We start from the raw sequence: 26,652 nt of genomic DNA, 5'->3' as shown, positions 1-26,652 counted from the left end.
TAAAATTGTTGGTGTAAGTACATCCAATGCAATATTGGGGACATACTTATACTAAAAAAAAAAAAACTGTTATTCATCTGAAAATCAAATTTACTTGGACATCCTGTATTTTATCTGGCAACCGTAAATTAGGTCACTTAAGTAGTGTGAGTTAGAGAACTATGAAGTTCATTTGCACAAGGATATTGCCCTTGCTGGCCCGGCTTACTGCTTGAAATCTTTGCCATCCACAGTGTCCTTCACGTAAGGCATTAGAAGCTCCTGGCATTAACCAGAAGCCATTAACCAGTATTTACTTCCTAGCCCAGATGAGTTCTACAGCTGACTTCACTGATCATCTCCCGAAGTTTCGATAAAGTGAGACACAAAACAGGTGAATATAACTTGGGAGCGAGGAAGATGGGGGGCTGGGACCAGAGCCAGCATGGTGCCGAAGAACAGAGAGGTAACCTCACACGCAGAAAGTCATTAATGCGATAGGACTGAGGAGGTGTTGAGTACAGTCCCAGGCATCCCCAAATCCTTCCCCCGCTACAGCCTCCATGCCTGATAGGTCATTATTAGCCTTCCCTTTGGGTTGCCATTTCTTTCTCTCCAGTAGCCTCCTAGATGAGAGGCAGCTGTATGTAATGAAAAAGTCCCGGAGCTACGAGTCAGACCTGAGTTTGAGTCCTAACTCTGCAACTCACTGGCTGTGGGACTTAGGTTGGGCAAGCAGGATGTCCTCTCTCTTATTTCTTATGTCTAAAACTAAGGATTCTTGCCTTGAGAGTCTTGTAGGATTGTTCTGAGGAGCACAGAAAACCCTGTACGTATACGTGCTTTGAAAATAAGTGCTGACAAAATCCTTTAGTATTAAAATGCATGTTCTCTTGGGAAGGGGAGCACAGTCCTGGTTACTTGGTATATGACAGAACTGTCCCCCCTCCGCGGGAGAGGTGGACCTTAGGAAGGTCAGGGGCATCAGCGGTGGTAGCTGCTGTGGGGCTAGTGCGGGCAGGAGGGAGTGTCTAGGCGAGGAAAGCTGTGCCCGCCCCCCCCACCACCCCCAAATAAACTGCCAGCTCCAGCATTTTGCCAATGACTGATCCTATGGCATGAGCTCAGAGCAGGAAGGCAGGCCTGGAGGGAGGAGGCACAGAAGACTCCCTTGAAATAATGCGGGTGGCATTCACCAGTTCTCAAGGAAGAGCTCCAAGTTTAGGGGGGCAGGTGGCCAGCGGAGGTTTTGAATCTACCAGAGGAAATTATCCTCCCTCTGTGTGCCCAGGATAAAATCTCAGAGCCAGGGAATGTTTGTAAATGGACTCTCTCATTTAAATAAATCCCACTTAAATATTTATCAGATCATGAATATGCATGTTTCTCTCTCTCAGCGCTGGAAAGAGAACGGGCATGTAATTTTTAGATGGCACATAAATAATGTAAGGGGGGGAAAAAGGGATCTTTGTTCTGTGTTGACTGTGTATTTACAGCATCTCAAGAGGTCTTGAAATAATGAACTGATTTTTCCCCTTCCTGGTGTAAATGTGCACGTGGAACTTCACCTTTCCTGTCTTTAGGGTGATTTGCACTCATCTGTATCCTCAGGGAAAAATTTCTGGAAGCCAGAAAATGAAGCTGGTCAAGCTCCAATTAACAGCGAGTTCATTCGTTAGCCGTAGTAACCCATACCTACCCCCCTAACTGGCTGCTCCACCTCGCGCTGGGACGGGAGAGGGGAGAGGGCTGTGGGCAGAGCTGGCTCTCCATCCCCCAGTTCAGGTGCTCGGAAGGTAAAGGCCTAGAGGCACTTCTTTTTTTTTTTTTTTTTTTTAGTTTATTTATTTATTTTTGAGAGCGAGCAAGACAGTGGGCGGGGGAGGGCCAGAGATAGAGGGAGAGAGAGAATCCCAAGCAGGCTCTGCCCTGTCGGCACAGAGCCCGACCTGGGGCTGGATCCCACGAAACTGTGAGATCGTGACCTGAGCTGAAATCAAGAGTCGGACATTTAACCGACTGAGCCACCCAGGCGCCCCAGAAGGCACTTCTTTTCTTTCTTTTTTTTTTAAATATTTATTTATTTTTGAGGGGGGTGGAGGGGCAGGGTGAGGGAGACAGAGGATCTGAAGCAGGCTTTGTGCTGACAGCAGAGAGCCCGATGTTGGGCTGGAGCTTGTGAACTGTGAGATCATGACCTGAGCTGAAGTCGGACGCTCAACCGATTGAGCCACCCAGGCGCCCCTACAAGGCACTTCTTAAAAAGCAGATGTCGGGGCGCCTGGGTGGCTCAGTCGGTTGAGCGTCCGACTTCAGCTCAGGTCATGATCTCACGGTTTGTGAGTTCGAGCCCCGCGTCGTGCTCTGTGCTGACACCTCAGAGCCTGGAGCCTGTTTCAGATTCTGTGTCTCCCTCTCTGTCTCTGCCCCTCCCCTGCTCCTGCTCCCCCCTCCTCCCTCTCAAAAGTAAATAAACATTAAAAAATAAAAAAACAAATGTCACTGACGTGTGTAGCACTTGTCCTCCGCAGCCAACTTGGACCTGGTTCACGGCATCCGGCAGAGTTGTAGGGACAGGAGAACGAGGGTGATCGTGATGAGAGATGAGGGATGGGGACAGACTAGAACAAGAGCAGGGCCCTAAGCCCCCCTCGGAGGGGAAGGGAGCAACAGACCGAAGCACTCCTACTTCACCCTTCTGTTTCGCTGAGAACCATTTGTGGCTGGAGCCCAGGGCCTGAGCAGGGAAGAGGAGATGGACCCCTACCCTGCGTTCCCTGCTGGAGTCTGTATCCCAAACTGTCCTGTCACAGCTGTGCAGTCAGGGCTTTGGGATTAGGCATGATTTGCCTGCTTTCGGTCCTTCTCTATCAGCGTGAGGAATTGAGAGAGGACTGGCTTATCTTTTTGCCCTAAAGCATCTTTAAAAATAACATCCTTTCCTCGTTAAGAAGAGAGCTGGAAGTTCCTGTCAGTGTGGAGTAGCAGAAAGCACACTTGACGGGGAGTTTGGAAACAGGGCATCCAGTACTAGCTTCCGCGCTCACGTAGGAGTGTGGCGTCGAGCAAATCACTTAGCTCTACTTCCTTATCTGTAAACTGAGGATCGGGCCAGGACCTCCCTGTGAAACAGCTGTGCAGTTGAAAGTGGATGTTGCAGTTAGAGGGCTTCGTGCAGAACCTGGCACTTCGAATGCTCGCTCAAGGGAGGGTATTGGTCTGAGGGACGAATTACTCATTAGCCCTCTCACGTCCCCCACAAAGCCGGAGCCCATCCTTGTCAGTAAGGAAATGATCTTTTGACCAAACTCGTGCAGCAGGCTGGTGGAATGGAAAGGATTGTGGGACTGGGTGTAAGGACGCTTGGACTTGGGTCCTGTTTTCACAGCTCTTCACCTGTGTGACCTTGGACAAGTCACTTCCCTTTCGTGAGAATGTAGATTTTTTTTTTTCCATCGGTAAACTGGCAATGATGAACCTTCACTGCCCTCCTCAGAGCATGGGAATGATGGCAAAACACATGGGAAACGTGCTTAGAAGGGTAAAATGGTAGGTTTCCTTGTGAACAATATTCATTAAAATGACTGCTCTTCCAGTTAAGCAGTAATTTCAATCTCTCAATAACCTATTAGGCGAGCTCACACACACAAGTCGTTTCTGGAGATATTTCTCTAATTTCAAGTTGGAACATTCAAAGAGTGCAAAGGATTGGGGCCAGGAGAGAAATCAGATTTGCCGAGCTCTAAATAGCTTATCAGTAGCGACGAGGAATTATGAGGTCAGCGAGAAGGTTGCCTCCTTTCTCTCCCTTCTTCCAAGATGCCCTGTTAAACTGACGGGGAAGCAGTACCGACCGATACAGTGATAAGACATCTAGGATTTTCTGGGGCAGGCCAAATTTCATGTGTCTTTCTCCTTTTCTAATAAGGTGATTCCTGAAGTTAGTAACTAAATGAGGTTTCATGTCGATGTGTTTGCAAAGGCATTTCGACCATTACCCTAAGTAACAATCCCTATCATCTTTTGGGTGCATTTCGGTTTACCGGACACTCCACTAAGTACTTCCACCATATCTCATTTAGGTTTGTTAACAGTCCAATTAGGTGGATACTATAACCATTGCCACTTTATGGATGCTCACAGAGGTTTCTGCCCGAGGTCACACAGCTGATCGATGTCAGGGGGCGGGACTGAAATCCTCAGGCCCGCCTTGGATAAACCAGAAAGAAAAGAAAACACGTTGTCAGACGGTGTTCAGAAGATATGGCCACGGTACCATGGAATCTCCAACATCTGCTTGATGGAGATGAAGTGATGAGGAAGCTGGGGTTCGGGGGGATGTTGACTTTAGATCTGTAAAGACTGTCAGTGAGGGTAATTGTTGTATCTTATCTGTTCATCTCTAAGGTCATAGAAAGAATCCTTCCCACCATCTCTCGCCAAATGACCAGAGACTCCCCCTGTGCTCTCTGTTGTTCACTTTCTTTTCATGCCCCTTCTGGTGGGTGAGGCACGCAAAGGATGGGGTCCATCCAGTCCCATGGCCATGGCTGCAGGGAATGGGCCTACAGGTGAGGGAGACTGGAAGGGAACCTGCAAAAAAGACCTGATCATTCCTCTCTTTCCGAACAGTTGCCAGCTTAAGCCAAACAAACGTAAGACCATAAACTGAGTTTTGCTTAGCGATTCTAGGATTCCGTATGCATACTATGAATCCAAGAGAGCCTAAAATGTGTCAGAGAAGACATATGCTCCACTTTCTGTCAGCTTATTAAACAATGAAAATATGGATATATTTTTGGTGGAGCCACTGGCTTCAAGATTTTCCAAAGAGGTTGTCTGTTCAGCTTAAGTTGCCTTTAGGCATTTCTATTTGCTTGTGAATGAAGAGAATGCTATGTTCTGTTTTATTATTCTCCAGAACATGCGCCCGGTAAAACCACCAACAAGCACTGGTCCAGCGCGTGCAGTCCTTCCCTTGTCTTCAGCAATGGGCCTAGCCTCAGCAGTATGTGGGACAGACGGAGGGCTGGCTATGAAGTTAGGACTGCAGAAGCCGATGACCCCGCTCCTCCATCACCAGTATTACAAGGCTTCCTTCCTCTGGCCCGAGGCTTTCTGCATTCGCCTACAACATGAGATATCTGTGTGCAGCTGTGCATCAGTCATTTCTACCTCCATGTAACGTAAATAAGCCTCCCAGCTCCTTTCCTAGGAACAGGTTCCGATTCTGATAGAGGAGAACCAAAATTAGCACATTGGAGAGGTGAGCAGGGTCGCCGCAAAGGTACAGAAGAGACCAGATAGGTCAGCTGAGGGTCTTTGTTCTGTGTCTCAGTCATCTCCCCTTTCCTGTGACCCTCGTAAGAGGTAATAACGATGCTAACACCGACAGAATGCTAACTAGGCGCCAGGAACTGTTCTAGGTGCCTTCCATGGATGTGATCTGCTCCACAGTCTTCTGCTTTAGGTACAATTCTGATCTCACTTTAAGGTTGAGGAAACAGACAACCCAGAGCCTAGAGACTGTGGCCATTCTTGCTAGCCATGGTATGGCCCCAGGGAATAGATTATGGGAGCCCCAGGGCTGATTAGCATTTGTGGACTATTCCTGGTGATGGTGACATGTTGACTTGCTAATCGATGCGAAGAAAGGAGAGAACTGGCTGGATCCTCTGGGTGGGTGAGTACATGTGGAATGTGGACAGGTGCGTGTTCTTTCAGTTCTGGTGGGTAGAGCCTCATGGGGAGCTCTGTAACTCCATGGGCACAGAGGATGAGCCTGCCTTCTTGCATCTTAACCACTTATCTACACGGCAGTTCTTTGAGCTTTACGCAACTGCGCAGTCGTATTCAGCATTGATTTTAGCTTACGTCATTATGCCATTCCTCTTTATTCCTGTGAGGTAGGGTGCAAAGTATATTACTGCCATTATGTAGATAAAAGCATTGAGACAGAGTAGAAAAGGCTTAATATGATAAATCTGTGGCTAGCCTTTACATTTTTGGAATCCCACATTTTAAGTAGAATTACAGATTAGGAGACTTACCGACTTGACAAAATATGGGGCCAATCCATTTTTCAGAACCTGAAACCTCAGACTTAGGAACTTTAAAGACCTTTCCAGCTTGGCATCTAAGGTTTTGTTTCTGTTTTTGTTTTTGTTTTTTATGCTACCATCCAGCACTGTGCTAGGGGGATAAAAGTGGCAGGATAACAAAAATCCCTTTGATAAGTCCTAGCGCTTACTCTTGAAAGTGACCACATTGTTGACAAGCCATAATACACTTGTATGATTGAAGAGAGTCAAAAAATGAAAGACAATGACTAGTTTGGGCAAATAATATTGTATGGCTTCCTGCCATACTGTGCCAAATGGAAACCAGTTATTCCCTCTCCAGGATTTTCAGGAGGAATACACCTCTACCAAGAGCTTCCCAAGAGAGGAAGAGACCTGACTAATCTTTCTTTTGTTGCTTATTTATTTTGAGAGAGAGAGGGAGGGAATGTGTGCAAGTGGGGGGGGGGGCAGAGAGAGAGAGTGGGAGAGAATCCCAAGCAGGCTCTACACTATCAGCACAGAGCCCAACATGGGGCTTGATCTCACAAACCATGAGATCATGACCTGAGCCAAAATCAAGAGTCAGACGCTTAACTGACTGAGGCACCCGGGTGCCCCCTGACTAATCTTTAAAGACTTTTTCTCAGCCTCTCAGAGTATAGAATGTTCTGTGTAATAATTCTGTAGTTTGCTTATTGAAACCTGTAAATTTTATAGCTGATGCAATCCTTATGAATTCCTTTAAATTTTTTTTTAATGTTTATTTATGAGAGAGACAGAGAAAGAGAGAGGGGAGCGAGCAGGGGAGGGGCAGAGAGAGAGGGAGACACAGAATCCAAAGCAGGCTTCAGGCTCTGAACTGTCAGCACTGAGCCCAACACGGGGCTTGAACCCATGAGCCGTGAGATCATGACCTGAGCTGAAGTGTGACACTTAACCAACTGAGCCACCCAGGTACCCCTGAATTTCTTGAGCAATATAAAGCCTCACATCAAATCTCTTTAGCAAAAATCACCGAACTTATGACGTTTATTGTTGATTGTCTTTGTTCCTGATTTATGCCTGTCGGTCATTACGGTTTCAGGAACAGGCCTGGTCACTGTAAGATCCGCAAAGTTTGTTTTGGGGGCCTTGACATCGCCGCTTTACTCCCTGGATTCAGGATCCCTCCCTCTCTTTTCTTCTGTGTCCCCCTCATCCTCTTCTATCTGTCTATACAACTATTTTGTATCCTTTTCTTGCTGGTTCCTCAAAAGGGTGCTTCCTGTCTTTGGGGGAATTTATAATTGAAAGGACATCTTTAAAGATCCCTTTCCCTGGGTACCTCCCTTTATTCCCATGCTCAGCCAAGCCTAAGTAGTATAGAAACAAGAAGGAAAATCTGTTATAAAAAGGCACTAATTCATGTGACAGAAATGCCCTTTGGCTTATCTGTGCTTGGCTCCCTTCATCTTGTATGGATAACTGAGAAGTGACTGCATTGGCTCTCGGGTCACTTCTCATCCTTGTCACATTGCCTACACGGACATTTTGAAATAATTTGCTTTATTTACCCTTTCAGTAGGAGCTGTGGAAATTGGTATCATGCTACTCTTGTCTTTAGAAAATTCATGTGGATCTCTAAATACCATTGATTGGTATAAAACAGTACAGTGTCTATACATTAGCTCTTAAGATTCCTCAAATGTTAATGACTCTGTATTGGCTGAGACTCAGGGACCAGCACTGTAAGGTTGTCCTCTAGCCGGAGACCTAGAACGAAAGTTCCCGGCACTAAAATATTTATTCTGCTTCTGAGTTGGTTGGACCAGGGAGGTGATACCATTTAGAGAAACATTTTTTTTTAAAGGAAGGTGATATCTTCTGTGAAGAGGTTGGGTCACAGAGGGATTCAAAGTCGGGGTTAACCCAATATATAAGAGGTACATGGGCGATATCTAATGTATGACCCGAGGATACAATCCACCGAAATCCTCCTTCCCTGGCTCCTCAGGGCCCCTCAAATCTCCTGTTTTGTTTTTAGGAAGGTTCTGTCATTCGCTCATTCATTTGTTCAATGTGCAAATAATAATCACCATCTGGGTACTGTATTGTACTCAGCACTTAGCACAGTGCTGGCAGAGATGAGTAAGATTACAGTCTCCAATGAGTTCACAGTCGTTTGAGAACAATAAACACATAAACAGATAATAATAATAATACTATAGTACGATCAGATCTATGCTGGAGGCATATACAAAGTGCTTGGGGACACAGGGCAGGCAGTGGTGGACACCTAGGCTTGGGGAAGTGAATATTTGAGAAGAGCTTTGAAGGACATGTCATTTAGCAGAAAGTGTGTGTGTGTGTGCGCACGAGTGTGTGAGGGTGGGGGAGTGGGGCGAAGGGGCTAAGTGCCAGAAAGTCGGGACAGTATATGCAAAGGCATGGAGGCAAAACACTCAAGGTACAGCACAGGTGGCACACTGAACGGAGCACACTCCAGATGGCGCGAGTATAGAGCACTAGCGGGTAAGCAGTGGGAGGAGATGAGGCTCCGGAAACAGGTCGGAGTTTCGCTGGATCATGCAGGGCCTTCTGAGCCACACTAAGAAGCTAGGACATGATGCCAGGAGTAATGGGTCACCACCGAAAGCTTTTAGGCAGGTGAGTGATGTGAAGAGAAGATTGTTGCCTGGAGGCAGTGTAGGGGTTAGGATGAGGGAGGTCAGTTAGCAGGATGGTGCGGGAGGTGATGGCAGCCTTGCACTCGAGTCAGGGAACACAGAAGAGGGTCTTGGGTGGTGAGTGTGAGGAACGACGAAGAGGGAAGATTCAGGAATGAAGTTTCTGCTTCAGGCAGCTGGGCAGGACCATGGGAACACAGGTGGAGAAGAGTGTTTTCTAGAAAGATGATATTCAAAGGGTTCAGCATATTGAGTTTGAGGTCCCAGTGGGGCATCAAGGTAAAGGTTTTAGGGGGAAACTAGATATATGGATGTAGACTTGGGGAGAGCCTCTGAAAAACCCATGCGAAACTGGAACTGTCTTGCATGGGAAAGCATTCTAAATCTTTAGAGAATGTGGATATAGTGAGGAAACCAAACTGTATTATTATTCAGGAAATCCATAACATTTTGGGTAGGAAACAATGTATTCATTTTACAGAAGCCTTGAGACTTAGAAAGGGCTGTGTGGGGCTGTGGTTTAAGAATTGGAAGGCAGGGGCGCCTGGGTGGCTCAGTCGATTAAGCGGCCGACTTCGGCTCAGGCCATGATCTTGCGGTCCGTGAGTTCGAGCCCCGCGTCGGGCTCTATGCTGACAGCTCAGCGTCTGGAACCTGTTTCAGATTCTGTATCTCCCTCTCTCTGACCCTCTCCTGTTCATGCTCTGTCTCTCTCTGTCTCAAAAATGAATAAACCTTAAAAAAAAAATTAAAAAAAAAAGAATTGGAAGGCAGTAAAGGTCTTAAGTGGGGGGAGGAGACACCATTCAGGATTCCAGCAAAAACCTTATTAGAAGAAAACCTGTTAGAAGCGTGTTATGGCAGTCCCTGATTTGGAGATCTAACATGACGTGTTCTAAGATCTATTGGGTCATCCTACTCTACCAACTAGGGCTTGTTTCCTTTTATCCTTTGCTTGGCAGGATCCAGGAAAGATTAAGGGCTGGGCTGGGCACTACGGGGTGAGAAAGAAGGAAATGTGAGTGTGCCCAAGTTCTCTAGCTCATTTCCAAAGCCGATGTCGGTGAATGTTTGGGTCTCCATAACCCACCCCAAGAGTGGTCATTTGAAAAGGAGTTCTGGATTCATTACGGGGAAAGAAGAGAAGGAAATGGATGTGCTATAATAGCCCACAGCATTTTAGAACCTAAGAGAATCACTTGCAGATTCTACTTACTTATTTGCACGTGTTTACTCCCCTTCTAAACGGTGAGCTGCTTGCGGGTAGGCACTCTGTTCCATTCAATTCTATAACCCTAATAATGCCCTTTTTGACATACAACTCCTACACTCAGGAATTGTTAGTTGAAGAATGATTGAGTCCACCCCCTCGTCTTGCAGCTGTGGGATCTGAGGACCAGAAAGGCTCTGTGACTTGCCCAGGATCCCACGTGCTACTTAGCGGCAGAGTTGGACAGGGTTTTGTTCTTGATGTGTGGTTAGAGGCTCTGATTATCTGAGAGTACAAAGAATGTTCCTGGGGGCACCAGGGTGGCTCAGTTGGTTGAGCACCCAACTTCGGCTCAGGTCATGACCTCACGGTTCGTGAGTTCGAGCCCCGTGTTGGGCTCTGTGCTGACAGTTGGGAGCCTGGAGACTGCTTCAGATTTTGTCTCCCTCTCTCTCTGCCCCTCCCCCCACTCATGCTCTGTCTGTCTCAAAACTAAACATTAAAAAAAAAAACCAGAAAGAAAATGTTCCTGGTGAACGTTTCTCTATTTCTCAACATTCTTCTCCACCTCCTAGGTGCATAGCGGACTCTTGAGATTATCTTTAAAAACCCAGGGCATGGAATGGCGGCACTGTGTGACCATTTGCCTATGAGAAGGCAAATGTGGCCCCTTAAGTCCACCGCACAATTTGTGGTGACCTCAGTTTAGAGAAATCTCCAAACATCTCTTTCCCTTAATAACTATCGGTCTGTCATCCATGAATTCATCTAAGCTTTTATTGGGGGGAGGGAGAAGCTATTTTTATTTTCAGTCTAATCCACCACTTGGTGTAATGAGTTCCATATGTTTCCTCCATTTTCTACCTGCTGTGAGAAGTAGGGCTTCCTTTACTTGTCCTAAACTCACCTCTATGGGCTCTATGCAGGTAAGATGCAAACACACTCTTGCACATGCTCTCACACGCGTGATTTAGGAGGGAAAACGGCCCCACTATTAATGGTTCTCTTTGTTTACAAGCATATTAAAAATTCAGATGAAAGGAAGCTGAAGCAATGGAATTCAAAGTGAACACAGTGGCAGCTCACTACCCCAAGGAGAAAGTCGTAAATCCTTGACAAAACGGAGACCCACCGACGCAGGGATCGGTGGAAATAAATGAGAAGCCTGCTACGGAGTGGGTGTTTGGCCAAGCAGTGCCTGCCTGCAGTGTGGCTGCAGCGGCCTCGAAAAGTTCAGTGTGGCCCAGGAACATAACCTGGCAGCCTCCTCGCCTGACATGATCTTAATTAGCCTCTGTTCTACTGCCGAGAAAGCCCGCTGAGGCAGTTAGCACCAGAGAATTAATCAGATCGTTTGTGGAGTCGACAAAGCAGGACAGCAGCCGACACTGGCAACTTATTGACTGGAAAGGATCCAGGAAGATGGGGAGAGATGTAGTCTCTGTTTGTGCCCCGACTTTCCCCCACCCCACGAGTGAAGGTGATCCACAGGGACTGGGGAAGGGGTGGGGGTGAGAGGAGGGCGGGGCAAAGAGAGCTGTGCTCCGCCTTTACCTCCCACGCATATCCCGTCTCCCTTGCTTCCGTACACTTTTCTGCCAAAGCATCATGGGTAGCGGTGCTGATGCCAAACGATGTGTTTGACTGCAAGAGAGAGGGAGAGAGAGCACTGTTGATTTTGTTGCAAATTGCACTTTTGCTACAGGATTAGTTCGGAAGATGGAATTGTGCCAGTATTTTCCTCCCTCCTTTTGTTTACTGCCTATTTTCAATAGCTCTGTAATTGCTTTCCATTTAGTAAAAGGAACATTGTTCCTTTTTTGGGTTTTTCTTTTAATTGTGTTTCTTGCCCTGAGCTCTGAAGTTTGGGAGCGGTTGACGGGTGTGCCCTGTTGCTTTGGTTCTAGATACCAACTTGGCCTTAGCAATCAAGGCAACGTCATTGCTAGGGGAGGCCGCTGGGAGGTGGGCTCAGAAAAACGTAGAACTTCTTCCAAGGAGCCTTCCCGGATGGGTCCAGCTTGTCTATTGCGAACTCTCTCTTATTTGGATTCTCACGGTCCTTCAAATCTGCACTACACAATCTAGCTCTTGTCTTACGTTGTTTTGTACTTCTCTTTATTTCATGTGCATTAATCTTATCCTGTCTCTCTGACCATAATATAAGCTCTTCAAAGGCTCTACCTTCTATTGAACATAGCTCTTAACACCAATCTAGGCACAGTAAGAGACACTCAAATGCTAGGTTGGTTCATTGCCAGCCCTTTGAGGAGTTCCTGCAACCATGTGTCCTTTGACCCTGCTGCTACCCTGGCACTGTTGATATTTTGTTCCAGATAATTCTTTTGGGGGTGGGTACTGTCCTGTGTGCCGTGGGACGTTCAGCAGCATTCCTGGCCTCTACCCGCTACTGGAAATGTCTCCAGACATTGCCAAATGTCCCTGTGGGGGGCAGAATCACCTTCCCTCCCCATGGAGGACCACTGTTCTATAATGATAATAAAATAATAAGAGGTAAAATTTATTGCGCACATTACCGTGTCCAGCTTGGTGCTAAAGATACCACGTGCCTTCTTTTGTTTAACTTCCTTAGCGCTCCTGCCCTGGCTTTAATTCTTTTCTAAAGGGGCTCCAGGGGACAAATCTTACAGCCACGGTTGTAGGTCCACACCACAGTCTGTCTCTTCCCCTGAGGAACACTGAGAAGAGCCTTCCTCAAGGACCTCTTGGGCTCAACTCTGAATTTACTGAACACATCAGCTAAGCCTTAATAATGTCAGGACCACCCATTCGTTGACAACTAGGTATTCAGTTTGGTGAGGGTTAATTCCTCAAGGAGGTCGATGAAAAGCAATGGAAGATCAGGGCAAAAGTAAGCCCGCCAGCTGTCACCTTTTTTCAGAGATGTGAATACCATTCCAAACAGCTCACGCGTGGTAGGGGGGCTAGAGATTTATTTCTTTTGCTCTTATGATGGCATTTCAGCTCAGGAAGCAGAATTTCTAGCGAGTCCACTGAAGTGTCATTCCTGCCCTAAATCCTGACCAGCTGTCTTGCAAACAATGCAATCGGTCACAAGAGGGACAGGGCAAAAGAAGGTGGACAAACGGGTGCAGATTTGTCCTTCTGGGGGGAAGGGTGACGACTCGAGGCACATCTCCTGACGGTAACACCGTCTCCGAATATGAAGGACAACCCAAGAGAGAAATTTTGACACTTGGGCTTAAAGCGTCTCTGGAGAGGGACGTACCTCTGCCTGTGAAGTCAATTCAACCTCAAATTCACTGCCACCAAGGAGTTAATGATACATTAAAATTAGTCATGTTGTCTGATGGAGAAATATTCTACTTATGGAAAATACCTTTATAGGAAAACTGCCTTTCTGAGTCTGAGCTGGAAATATTACAGTAAACAGGATCTAATCACAGCGAAGCCTTTTTTCAGCTTTGCATGACAGCTGTAAAATATGACAGTATTTATTAATAGTTGCTGCAGTCTAATCTGCAGCATTGGAGAGCTACAGCAAAATATGTTAAGCTACTGAGAGAACAATTTCCACAGTAACTAATATTCAGCTTTTGAAAGGGTAGTTTAATGTCTTGTGATTTTTTTTTTCCCCTACTGATGGTCCAACCCCAGGAACAAGCTACTAAGCTAATAACCTTTGTGGAGAGGAAGTGTTTAAATGATAATTTATTTCAAGAGCTGACAACAAATTGCTCTGCACTTTCTCTTTTTATGCCCCAAAGCAGTCAAGGATGTGCAAATCGAAGTATTAAAAAATATGACAGCTTCAGTATTTTCATTTTCAATGAAATTCTCATTACAGACATATGTACGGTCTTTTATTCACAATCCAGTCCAAATAGTCATTCACTATTATTATTGTGCAGGCTCTCAAGATGCTCTCATAGTTGAGGACTCATCACAATAGATTAGGCAGGCTGCAGAAGCTACCGAATGTCTCAGGTATTGTCAACCCTGATTATTGCTGCTCAAACAGGGGAATTTAGTATCTGTCTCTCACAGGATAATGTACTCTCTGGGCCTTCCTAATTTATTCAGATGTAAAAAGTAGCTTGAATTTCAATAAAAACTCTCCTGGCTTTGCTTTTCACAGAAGGCAAATGGACATGACTAGAATTGGAGCCATCTGTTACCTTCACACATCTTTTAATCAGTTCTTAAAGTGGAGGAGAATAAAACAATCCAGGATGGTCTCTCCTCCTCCTTCTCCTTCTCCCTCCCCTTCCCGTTCCCCTTCCCCTTCCCCTTCCCCTTCTTCCTCTTTAATCAAGGTACCTACTACTTTTTTTTAAAAGTTCCTGCCAAGTAGCCATGGTAGGACCTAACATCTATCTTTCCTTGCTTTCTTCTTCTCCAACCAAAAAATGGCACCTTAGTGATGACGGCCTACAGGGTCAGATCTTCCTATGCTCTGGGAACTGTTTCTGCCTCAGAGAGGAATCTCTGAGTTCACCTCACCTCAGAGCCTGGTCCCCACCACAGGCACCGCCCCCTCCTCCCCCCCCCCCACCCCGCCGCCCCAGTCTGGCTGTATTTACTACTTTGGCTACTCATTTGCCCCTTGATCTGCATTTTTGATCCACTGCCCACCCAGATCCCTGGAACTCTGGGACCACGATTTCTTGTGTTCATTTGTGGACACCAGGCTTTAAGAACGAAATCGTCCCCTGGAGTACATCCACAGGAAGACACCTAGGATAGGGAGGTCCTTTGAAGAATGGCAGAAGGAAAGACTATGGGAACAGGTAGTAGAAGTTTTCAAATGTTGCAAGTGTTAGTCCAGAGGACAGCACGCATAGACTATGAATGTGGCTGACCTGGGTTGACATCCTGGTTTCACTGCTTCAGCACTGTGTGACCCTAGGAGCCATCAGTTAGCCTTTTTATGCCTTGGTTTCCTCAGTTGTAAAGAGGCAGGGACACCATGTGGATTCAATGTGATAATCCATAAACTCAGGGCCTAGTGCATAGTGAGTGCTTATAAGAAATGGCAGCCGTTCTTATCAAAGTGTTTCATCTTATTTATAATTTATTTATCTTATTTATAATTTGCTTTATCATTTTATTGTATGATAAAATGATGCTAATAATAGAGATTTATTGATTTGTGCCACTGATTGGTATTGGATGTGTATGCGCGTGCGTGCGTGCATGCGTGTGTGTGTGTGTGTGTGTGTGTGTGTAAATGGGGAGAGGGAAGGAGAGAGGCAGGGAGAGCAAGAGACAGAGACAGAGAGGGGAAAGAGAAAGAGATTCTATGCTTTATTTGGGAAGGTAGAACTGGATGAGAGGGACGAAGCCAGGTTGCATAAGTAGGTGGTAAACAATAATGTGCAGGAGGGTGTGTGGAATTGAATCTAGTCAATCTGAAAATATTCCTCCGAGGAAAATCCCTTTCTCCTGGTCTCGGGGGAGTCTCTTTACCTCTTAAGCCCTCGGGCTCTTCCAACATTTTCCCATTTTCCTCGCTCTCTGGCAACACTTTTAATCTTTTCACAGTGGGTCGGCTCTAATGAATGCAAATGTCATTATTGGATGAGGGAACAGTTGGGTTAAAAATTAATTTTTCCCAGGCCCCTGAGATAAAGCACTGTTTCAGCGACAGGACTGTCAACTCTTCAAAGGCAGGGCCTAATTCTGCCTCTCTCAAACACTGCCAGTGGTGTGGCACAAGCTAGCACTAGAAAATGCCCAATAATAGCTTATTGACTGATGGACTACCTGTTGCCGCCGCCCATGTTACTGCCACAACTTTCTAGAGCAGATAGAAAGGTCTTTTAGAAGGCTGTTGACTTCCAGAGAGTTACTTGGGAACTGAGTAGGGAGTTTCAGGTTGAGAATGGGAAACAGCAGGAGTTTATTGAACACCGGCAAGAAGGTAGGGACTAGTTGCCTCAAAGGGCACTTAGAACTATTATCTCATTATCTAAGCTGAGAGCCGCAGCCTGGGCCAGAATCTTTGATCTCTGTGGGCTGTGCCCATTGAAAGCAAGGAGAGTTGTCGAGTGCACGAGAGAGTCTGGCTGCAGTTGTCAAGTATGTTGCCGTTCTGGGGGAAATGTCAGCACCACGGAGAACTAGGTCACTTGTACCCAAAAGATAGGTCTCGTAGAAAACGGGAAGAGGTGGCCACCTCCCTGACATGGCTTTAGAACTTTCTGTATAAGAACATGTGCGGACAAGGGACCTCCCAAACCGGACTTGCGGTACCTGGAATCCGAGAATCAGAAAGCCACCCTTTGGACTAGGGTTCTATTCACAGAAGGCCCTTACCCGAATAGAAATTTCCTCCCTGGATGTAATAACACATCGAGTCATTAATAGCCATGGATAAATTAGCATGAGTAAATTGGTCAGCTGAACTGTTGTCACTTGCAGAGAAAGACTACTCATCGGTGGAAATGGAATGCAGGGCAGGGAAGTTTTGGTGGAGGAGTAGAGGCAGGTTGGGACAGAGATGTCAAGGCTTTGCTCCCACCAGGGACGGCAGGTGTAGGTTAAGTGTCATAGTGGGGAGCCCTGGGTAAATAAAAGGATGTCACTAAAGAGGAGAGGGTACAGAGGGGCAGATATCTCACGTAGTCAACCTCACACTTTTTCCAAGAACTGGTTTGCTGTGCATACAGCACCGAGAGCACAGTTTTCAACTTTGTATTAATGAAACAACATGGAAACCAGATGTTTCTCTGCAGACAGAAATCCACGTGTAGCTGACAAAGCCTTGAAATCCATTCATTGTTTCATAATTTCGGAGAAAGAGAGAGAGAGAACGAACGAACAAGCAGGGGAGGGGCAGAGAGAGAGGAGACAGAGAATCCCGAGCCGGCTCCACGCTGTCGGCGCAGAGCCCAATGTTGGGCTCGATCCCATGAAGTGTGAGATGATGACCTGGGCCGAAATCAACAGTTGGACGCCGAACCACCTGAGCCACAGGTGCCCCTGTGCTACAAATCTTTTAAATGACCTCGCTGGTTAACCCATTTCTCAGCTTCTCGCTTATCCCTGCCCTTATACAGTAGAGTCACATCATTTGTATATTTAGCTTATTTGAATGTAATTATAGGTGCTCCCTTCTGTTTTTCTGTCCTCCATTTCCCTCTTACATGATTTAAAATATTCTACAATTCGATGGGGCGCCTGGGTGGCGCAGTCGGTTAAGCGTCCGACTTCAGCCAGGTCACGATCTCGCGGTCCGTGAGTTCGAGCCCCGCGTCGGGCTCTGGGCTGATGGCTCAGAGCCTGGAGCCTGTTTCCGATTCTGTGTCTCCCTCTCTCTCTGCCCCTCCCCCGTTCATGCTCTGTCTCTCTCTGTCCCAAAAATAAATAAACGTTGAAAAAAAAAATTAAAAAAAAATATTCTACAATTCGATTTCACAGTTGTGATCCCTCCCCATAATTTTTATTACTAAAGCAATAGATGATTATTGTAGAAAATAAGAAAATATACAATAGATACTTTATTGAATATTTTAAAGAACTGTACCTCATAGTCTGATTTATAAACTGGATTCTCTCTCCCCCCTCCTTTCTTCCCTTCCCATCTTCTTTCTTCCTTTCCTTTCCTTTCCAGCCACCCTTCCTCCCTCCATTCCTTCCAGCCTTGCTTGCTTGCTTCCTTCCCTTCTTTCTCCCTCTCTCTCTTTCAGTCCAGCAATGAAAAACAGACATGGGCTTACTCCTGATGAATCAATAATGGCGTTTGGGAAAACGCTAAATATGTCTCCAGGCCAGTGCTATGTACCAGTGTCGGCACGAAGTATAAATCTAGGGGCTAACCAATTGTTTTTTCCCACTCTGGAGAGAGGGGCTTGGGAAGGTATATAGCAGACCCAGTGAAACGACAATGGAGAGCACTTCTGTTAAGTGCCAATTGAATGGCCTGGACAAAAGGGTTCTGTGGGTGTTCAGAGGTGGGCAAGATCTCCACTCCTCAAAATCAGCTCTCCTCCTGCCCAGTCACCTCAGTACACAGCATTACCATTTTACCCAGTCTCTCAAGCTGAAAGCCTAGTAGTCATCCATGAACCCTTCCTCTCCCTCACATCCCACAGTCAATCTGTGTCCAAGTTCTGCTGATTCTGTGTCCAAAATGTACTTCAACTCCATCCACTTTTCTCCATCTGCAGCCTAGCCTAAGCTGCCATCATTTCTCACCTAAATAACCACAGTAGCCTTTTGACTGGTTTCCCTTCTTTCACACTTGCACCACATTCTACTCCCTACAGAAACTTAGATCACATGACTCCCCTGTTCAGAATCCTCCAAAGACTTCCCAGTGAAGGTAAAATAAAATTCATACTCCTTCCCATGGCTCCTGTCCATTCTCCATGGCTATGATCTGCTTCCTGTCTACCTCTATGGTCTCATCTCAGGCCACTCTCGACCTCCTCACTACCCTTTAGCCTCACTTCTCTTCTTTCAGTTCTTCAAACATGCCCAACTCGTCCCTGCCACAGGGCCTTTGCACTTGCTATTCCCACTGCTTGAAACTCGTTCCCTCTATTCTTCACATGGCTGTCTCCTTCTAATCCTTTAGTTCTCAACTTAAATGTCCCTTCTCAACAAGGCTATCACTGAAAATCTTTTTTCTTTAATTTTTAAGTTTTATTTATTTATTTTGAGAGAGAAAGAGAAAGAGAGCACATGAGCAGGGGGGGAGCAGAGAGAAGGGGAGAGAGAGAATCCCAAGTAGGCCCCCCACTGTCAGTGCAGAGTCTGATGTGGGGCTGTGAAATCAAGACTTGGATGCTTAACTGAGTCACTCAGGTGCCCTGTATCACTGAGAATCTTTTTAAAATTAGGTCCTATCCATGAGGATATGTGCAGAAACCATGTCTATCTTATTCACGATTGTAACCCTGGCACCGATTAAATGAATGAATGAATGAATGAATGGCTACGAGCTGGAGTAGCCAGAAAAGGCTATCTTGGAGAGGTGGAATTTGAGGTGGGCTCTGAAAAATGGAAGCATAGGCAGGATTTTCATCATCAAGATGAAGGAGAGAATTCTAGGTAGCAGTGGAAGTGAAGTTGCTGAGACCAAGCATAGTTCTGGCACATTTGGGAAACACTGGATAATGGGAGCTGCCTCCATTGGAAGGTTCTCATTAGGTAACATAGGAACAATAGGTTTGTTAGTTGGATGAGGCATAATTACGTTGAGTCTTAAAGAATAGACTACTTTGTTTCTTCCCAATGTGGTCAATAAAAGTTATTGAAAGTACTGGAATGGGGTCATGGTTCAGTGTTTTAAGAAGGCTTTCCAAGGAAGAAATGAGTGTAAAAGTTAATAGAAAGTCTTTCCTTTTTTTAATTTTAGAGGTGGGGGGAGAGGGGCAGAGGGAGAGTGAGAGAGAATCTTAAGCAAGCTCCACGTTCAGCACAGAGCCTGACGTGGGGCTTGATCCAATGACCCTGGGATCGTGACCTGAGCCAAAATAAAGAGTTGGACACTCAACTGATTGAGCCACCCAGGCGCCCCTACAGAAAGTATTTCTTAAGCAGACTAGATTAGTCTCACCAGCTAAATGGCTATAGAGAAAACAAATATCAACACACAGGAGTAGGAAAGGTTTCTTTTGGCTCTAAGACCTTAGTATTGTCCAAACAACTTAGTGAGGTGATTTGAGAAGAGGCGCAGGGATAAGGAACAGACCTCGATGGACTTTTGTTTCCTTTCCTCCAACAGACAGCTAATGGGCAAAAAAGGGTCATGGGAGATGAGGAGAAAATACATGAACTCTATCTTCTGCTTTGCAATAAATCTCCCTCTTCTCTTGCAATCCACAACTTACACATCCTTTAAAGCCTAAATCCTCTAGCCATCCTTCTCTGAAAACTCTACTTTCCCGGAGTGCTTCATTTTCACAATTCTTATAGCAATCAGAGTCTGTAGTGTAGTATTCAATTTGATAGTGTCCCGTGTTGTTCATAGATTGTTTCATGAATGTCCTTTTCTGTCCACTCCCATTGGAACTCTATTATATAATCATCTATCATGAGACTGGAACACACCATTGGGCGTTGATAACAACTTGCAGAATTGCTTGACTAATTAACTGAAGTTAGGGTTAGTAGCCAGAAACAAAGTATCCTGTGTCTGGTATAATATCTCAACAAAATTATAGAATGTTACATTAAGAAGTGGGGTGCCTTAGGGGAGGAGACAAGGCCAAGAGAGCTTCAGTGCATTGGTCAACATCAGAGAGCTAGTTAATGGCAGAGCTTGAACTTGGTCTCCTGCTTTAGGTTCATGAAATTTGATAATATTTTAGAAGTAAGTACCATGGGGCAAATACAGGCTTTAGTATTTCCTTACAGTGTTTGATGATGCAGCCAAATGGGAGTGAAGTGAAGAGTTCTTTGGGTTTCCAAAAACAAAATGGTCCTTCAGGTTAAGTTACCTAGAAAAACTTCTCTGGGTACTACTTGGGCAGACAGGCCTTCCATTTGCTTCTGCCTTCTCTGAGTCAGAAAGAACCATGCCCAGCCTATAACCAGAGTTACGGGCAAACACATGTTTTTTTGGAGTCTTTCAGTAGTAGGATCCCTTGGTTTTCCTGAGGAGCCCCTCAAAGATAACTGGGCTTTAGAGGAGTCTAGTTAGCTGAATTATAACGTGTGTGCTTTAGATAATTAACGAATACACCTAACTGTATACCACTGAAGATCAGACCCTTAATTTCTGAGACTGTCTCAACAGAATGTGTCCTCAGGATGTTACCTCACTATTTGAAAAAAACATCCGTTCGCAAAGCCCAGTTTAGCTACTCTCCATTCAGTATTTCCAGAAGATAATTGCTGAGGCCCTATAAGCTGAAGACTTGATGTGGTCTGGTAGAACAAGCCCTAGAAGCAGGAGACCTTGACACCAGCCCCACCTCTGTGGTGAAATGGTTGAGTGAAAAAGCACATTTCTTCGGGCTTCAGTTTCTGATCTATGAAATGGGGATAATCACACTCTGTGATAGGATTAATTTTCCAAGACTTTCCAGCTTATGCCTCTTTCTATTTTAGACAAAGCTGCTTTTACTTTGTGAATTTTAGACCACATATATTATTTTGGGGGGAGAGGGTTCTTTTTCCACAACAGTGACTCACCCAAGAGAGTCCCAAACCCCTTTTCAGGGCCGGGGGTGGGAGGACATATGTAGTTTGAAAAACTAGATTCTAAAATTACCAGCGCATCAATTTTTCGGTCTTAATTGAAATTCTTTTTTTTTTTTTTTTAAACACAGGGCTTGAACTCACGACCCCGAGATCAAGTTGAGCTGAGATCAAGAGCTGGATGCTCAACTGACTGCGCCACCCAGGTGCCCCTTCATTTAAATTCATTTTGAATTTAAATACAGTTTTAAAAGAGTATTCAATTTTATTTATTAAAAGAGAAGGGAACCAACATGAGTTGAAGAAGGCTGAATACCACTGTTCCACGAATATTCAAAGAGGAGAGCAGATGCCTCTTCTTACCTCTTTCTGTGTCGTAGAGGTACACAAACTTCTCCCACTTGTAGTGACCCAGCAGACTCAGAATAGCGCCCTTCAAGGCTGGGCGCATCTGGATGACAAACTGCACATCTGCGTCAGTGGGGAAGCTGGGCGTCACAAAGGATGTGTGCAGGGCCCCACAGAAGGAGGTCAGAGTGTTCATTGACATCTGGTCATAGAATCCAAAGATGGCGTACACCCCTCTTGAGAACTGGGAGCAGACTGCAATGAGAAAAAGAGGAAGAAATTTCAATAGCCCCACAGTCCCTTGCTGCAGCTTGCAGGGTTGGAAAGACAGTGGATAGTTAGTCTTGGCTCTAAATGACATGCCTCAAGGGAAAACCAAGGTCTCTGAAATCTCCAGAAGCCCTTGCCCAGTTTCCCAGCAGGAGAAGAGTAAGGAAGGGAAGAATTTATTTGATAGAGTTGCATATTCTCTATGTCTACCATGAGCAAGAAACTAAGAAACTGGGAAGGAAAGGGGTGAAGGTTGCCTTGCTCTCTTTCAGCAACCTTCCCAGCTCATCCACAAGGCACTTGGTGTTCTCGTACTCACAACACAGCTTCCCAGTGGTCTCTTAGTGTACCCATGCCAGTATCAGTCTGGTGTCCCACCCCTTTGGTACTTTCTCCAGTAGAGGACAGTTTGGACTGATGATTTCGTCAGGCAGATTGCTAACGTGTCTGCTAGGAAACGTGTTACTCCTCTTAGGTTATGTAATGCTTCAGCCATAGTTACGTTATCATGAAGACCCTTAATGTAGGCCACTGATGAAGATTCCAGATTCTAGGCAGGCCAATGGAAGGACTGGCCTTTCGGTGCCCAAGGAGTCACGTGAGGGAGGTGTAGTTGGCAAAGTTCTATCTTGCTCCTTTTGCGTTTACCTTCTAGATCTATCGGCTCACACATAGAACTTTTATGTCTTTCATTTCAAAGTAGGCCACACCAGCACCTCTTCCCTCTTCTGGCCCAGATGAGCTTAAAAAATGTGAACCAAATTCAATATTAGCTTAAGTAGAACATAATTAGCAAAGCGAATCAGCTACAACAACACCGTGTGGTGCATTCCCCAACCAAGTGGAAATGATCTTTAGATTATCTGCTCTACCGCTCCCTTCCATTCATGCGAAGCAGACAGAACAGGCAGCTGATAATGCCGTGTGATTTAAGGAATCCTGCACGGCCTCCCTTATCTGCTAGGAAGCCACTGTCAGGCTTACTTTTTCAGGTGTTGAAAAAAAACTCTGTGGCTTGGGAAGGGGATTAAATAGAATCTTTTTAAGCTGTTAGCATGTTAAGATGAATTAATGTGTCCTACGTCCTCTTAGACACTGGGGAGGGTGTGTAAACAGATAGGTAAGTTTCGAGAGGGAAGGGTGGGTCGGAGAAGAGAACGTAAAGGGTCTGGAGTCCTCCCTGAAGAGAGAAACAGTGAAGGCACGGGGCACCAGAAAGAAGGAAGGTGTTGGAGTAGGAGGAAGGCAAGTGGAAAACCAATTGATTTCTTTCTTCACCCTGTTGTGAGAAACAGAGAGTTCTCAGTATCTGCGGGATCTTGCTTTCCCTGCATTCTATTTAAACTGATTATTGATCAAAGCTGTTCCCCTTTGTTAGCCAAACTCATAAGTCATTGGCTTAAGGATAGCATCTCAAAGGTGATTACCAGTCACCTAAGCATCTCCAGCAGGGAAGACAATAGCCTGCAACTTGAGGAATTCTAAGTGACGCCCAAACACATACATAAAAAAGGTCTTTATAGTAAAAATAGAGAGCCAATTGCAGAAATGAATCTGGGGCACTTCATGACATGGGGCCAAAAGAAGTATTCAGAAACAAAGAGGAAGAGGCTAGATGCTACTTTGCCTTGGTCATCACCAAGGAAGACGCTAAGGAAGGTCGATTCCCAAACTGATCCTGTAAATGGAGGTCAGATCTTGGCTGGTGCACATGATCTTCCATATAAAACTGACAATAATGATAATAGCCACTGAGAGCTTTGTATGTACCAGGCACTATGCTAAGTACAATACAAGTATTATTTAATATTCCCAACAACCTGATGACATATTGCTATTATTTCTATTTAACAGATAAGAATTCTGAGGCAAAAATGTTCTGTCTTGAGTGGAGGAGCCAGGATTTGAACTGGAATCAGTCTGACTCCAAAACTCATACTCCCTAGGACCCCAATCCAATAATGACATTAAAGAGTGGTTATTGGCCCAATGGGATAGGATTTCCAGATTTAGCAAGTGAAACAGAGGATTCTGTATGCCTCAAATTCATAAAAATACTAAAGAACTATTTGTTGTTTACCTGAAATTCAAATTTAGCAATCACGTATTTTATCTGGCAACAAGCACTCATGGCCCTTCACTGACCTTCATTCAGGCGGCAGTTGGTAATTCTTGGATCCATGCAACTAGCATGCAAGGCCCAAGATAAGAAGAGGATCCGTGAACCGTAGACCAAAGTAGTTTCATGGGAAAACGCAATATATTTCCAACAAGGAGAACCCCAATCTAAGTTATGGGTAATAATTGAGGGGGAAATTAACTTGAAGAGAGGCAAACTTATAGTTATGATCCACTTAGAGTTTTAAAAAAGCCCTTCACATTGGAAGGAAACAAAATAAAAGTATATTATGGAAGTGAGATTCTGGCTAATAAAAAACAAATCTCGTATTCCTCTTCTAATCATTGTTTTTGAACCTCCGGGGTACAGAATTAAACATTGCTAGTTCATATATGGACCTGTCATATTTTACTTATGACATTTATTTACTTATGAACACCCACACTGAACACTCATGAAACTGTCACCCAACCCAAGAACTATGACATTACTGAGAACTTATTTTTACCTGTCTCCCCCCTCTATTCCATCTCCCTGTTTTGACATCCCCTGGCCCTCCCTCCATAACTACTATCCTGAATTTTGTGTTTATCATCACCTTGGTGCTTTAAAATGTGCAGACACACACCCCGAAGCAATACAATGTGATTTGTGCTTGTTTTAGAACTTTATAAAAAGGGAATCATATTGAATATGTGAAAACCAGACTGCAAGAAGGCGTGCCCAGCGATGTCTTTCAGCCTATGTATACGATAAGCAGAACGAGACAAAGGAAAACCTTATACAAATGTGTGAGTAAGCAGGTGTGAGGGAGTGGAATTGTGGCTCAAAGGACTTAGGAGTATTGTAGATCAGCAGTAACCCTCAGGCAACACTAGGCTACTGTGGTCCAAGAGACACACAGTGGCGGACATCAACAAGAAGAATGTTAAGAGAAAGTCAGTAAATGTTCTATTCCCTTCATATAAACAACAGAGGCACAGCTGTCCTGCAAATACTACTGGGCAGAGTTACTTTTGCTCTATCTCAACATATACAAGTAATGTAAGTAGAAGGCCGAATGGGAGGGATTCGAGAGTACACGTATCGTGATGAGCACCGAGTCATGTACAGAACTGTTGAATCACCATCTTGTACGCCTGAAACTGACGCAACACTGCACGTCAACTATACCGGAATGAAAATTAAAGACTTAATAAGAAAAAAAAGGAAGTCCCAATGGGGAAGACAACGGCCTCTGAGAGAAGCTGGGGCCCAGGGGACCTGTGAATGGCCTCTCACAGCATGTCCCTGGACCCATTCCTAGCTGTAGAAAGAAAGGAAGGCTGAATGGAATGCTGTGCTGACCCAAAGGACAGTCTCCATGTTTTTAGATTCCGGGCAGGTTTGAGCTAGAAGGAACCAGAGACTGTTTTGTGAAGTGATTTTTTTAAAGCACGGTTTTTCACGTGGAATCATTTCTCCAAATGAAGTGTTATGTGGAAAAGTCCAATATGTGAAGGGATAAAGTAAAGCTCTCCTGATTCAAGCGAGCCCACCGATGCCTCCCTATCATAAAGAAACTGCGACACAAAGAGAGGAAGAAACTACCATCCCTACCTCTGGAGCTATGTAGGACGGCATGGGTTGGGATTTGCCCGGCATGAAAGCAACTTCCCCTCAATGCCTGGCTCTCAGCATAGACGGCTCCACCAGGGTTTCCCATGCCTCATCTGCCTCCGGCCCCAAATACCAACAGTAAGATCAGGTGGCAGATTGGTGATCTGTTGGGACCCGTGATTCTTTTGGATGAATGCTGTTACCATTATCTGAATCCTTAATGAACCACACCCACTTGCTTGTATCAGAAAGGTGAGTCCTTGGTAAAATGATAATGGAAGAAATCACTATCTTGGCAATCTTCTGAAGCAGGGAAGTACAGAAGAAAGGGCAACAGTTTCTGGAACAGTCAGACCTTGGTTTCAACCACAGCCCTGCCAGTCTTAAACTGCATGACTTTGTGCAAGTCACTTATCTCTATGAGCCTAAGTATGAGACAGTGATTCCATAGTCAGGTTCTGGAGTTAGACTGTCTAGGTTGAAATAATTGAAATCCATTGAAATCAAGCAATCACTTACTGGATAAGTCACTCAGTATTACTCAATGTCTCTGCCTCCAACCCAGTTTCTTCATCTGTAAAATTGGGATAATAATAGTGCCTGTCTCAGTATTGGTTGTGAAAGTTAAAATGAGTTCAGTCATGGGGAGCCATCTATTACAGTGCTGGGCACATAATAGATACTCAATTAATGCTAGCTACTTATTCATGCAACAAATATTTACTGAGCACCTATTATGTGCCAGGCACTGTTGTAGGCCCTGGGAGATACAGGAGAGAATAAAAAGATCCTGTCCACTTGGAATTTACATACTAGCGAGGGGGAAAGACAATAATAAATGACATGAGTAAAACATAATGTCTCAGTTATTAAATGTTGCTTTGGGAATAAGGTGAGGAATAAATGAAATGGTACATGGAAAATGTTTACGGTGCCTAACGTATAACGTGGGAACCAAACAGTTCTTTCTCTGTTTCCTTCCTCTTTCCAGTTCTTCCAAGCATACTTTGCCCTGTTAACCCCATCAGGTTACTCTCCCCCCAGAAACCACTACCCTCGGTGTCACACTGAGTAACCAGGTGAGCGTAGCTTTTCTTCTCTTACCCTTCCCCTATACATTTCTTCAGTGCTCTTTCCTATTTTAATTCCTGCGGAGTAATAGTTTAAGAAAGCAACTCTGCTATTTTGGCTTGAGAATGTGCTATTTCTGCTGAATCTTTCCCTCCCCATATAACGCACCAAGTGCTGGTAAAATGCTGTCTCTTC

The 26,652-nt window shown here is 45.1% G+C and overlaps 1 protein-coding gene across 7 annotated transcripts in view; it reads right to left on the bottom strand.

The window, feature by feature from the left end:
* Positions 1-26,652, bottom strand: part of GRIA3 (glutamate ionotropic receptor AMPA type subunit 3) — a 265,856-nt gene that overhangs the window by 172,824 nt on the left and 66,380 nt on the right. For all 7 annotated transcript variants that reach the window (XR_003418428.2, XM_027054336.2, XM_027054334.2 and 4 more), the window contains one exon: positions 21,414-21,653. Coding sequence is in view for 6 of the 7 variants with exons in the window: in XM_027054336.2 (XP_026910137.1) it covers positions 21,414-21,653 (240 nt within the window). In the remaining variant the exon portion in view is untranslated. The remainder of the gene's footprint in view (positions 1-21,413; positions 21,654-26,652) is intronic.

Source organism: Acinonyx jubatus, chromosome X (genome assembly GCF_027475565.1).
Source record: "Acinonyx jubatus isolate Ajub_Pintada_27869175 chromosome X, VMU_Ajub_asm_v1.0, whole genome shotgun sequence".
Taxonomy (NCBI): Eukaryota; Metazoa; Chordata; class Mammalia; order Carnivora; family Felidae; genus Acinonyx; species Acinonyx jubatus.
This window is presented reverse-complemented; position numbering and strand designations above follow the sequence as displayed.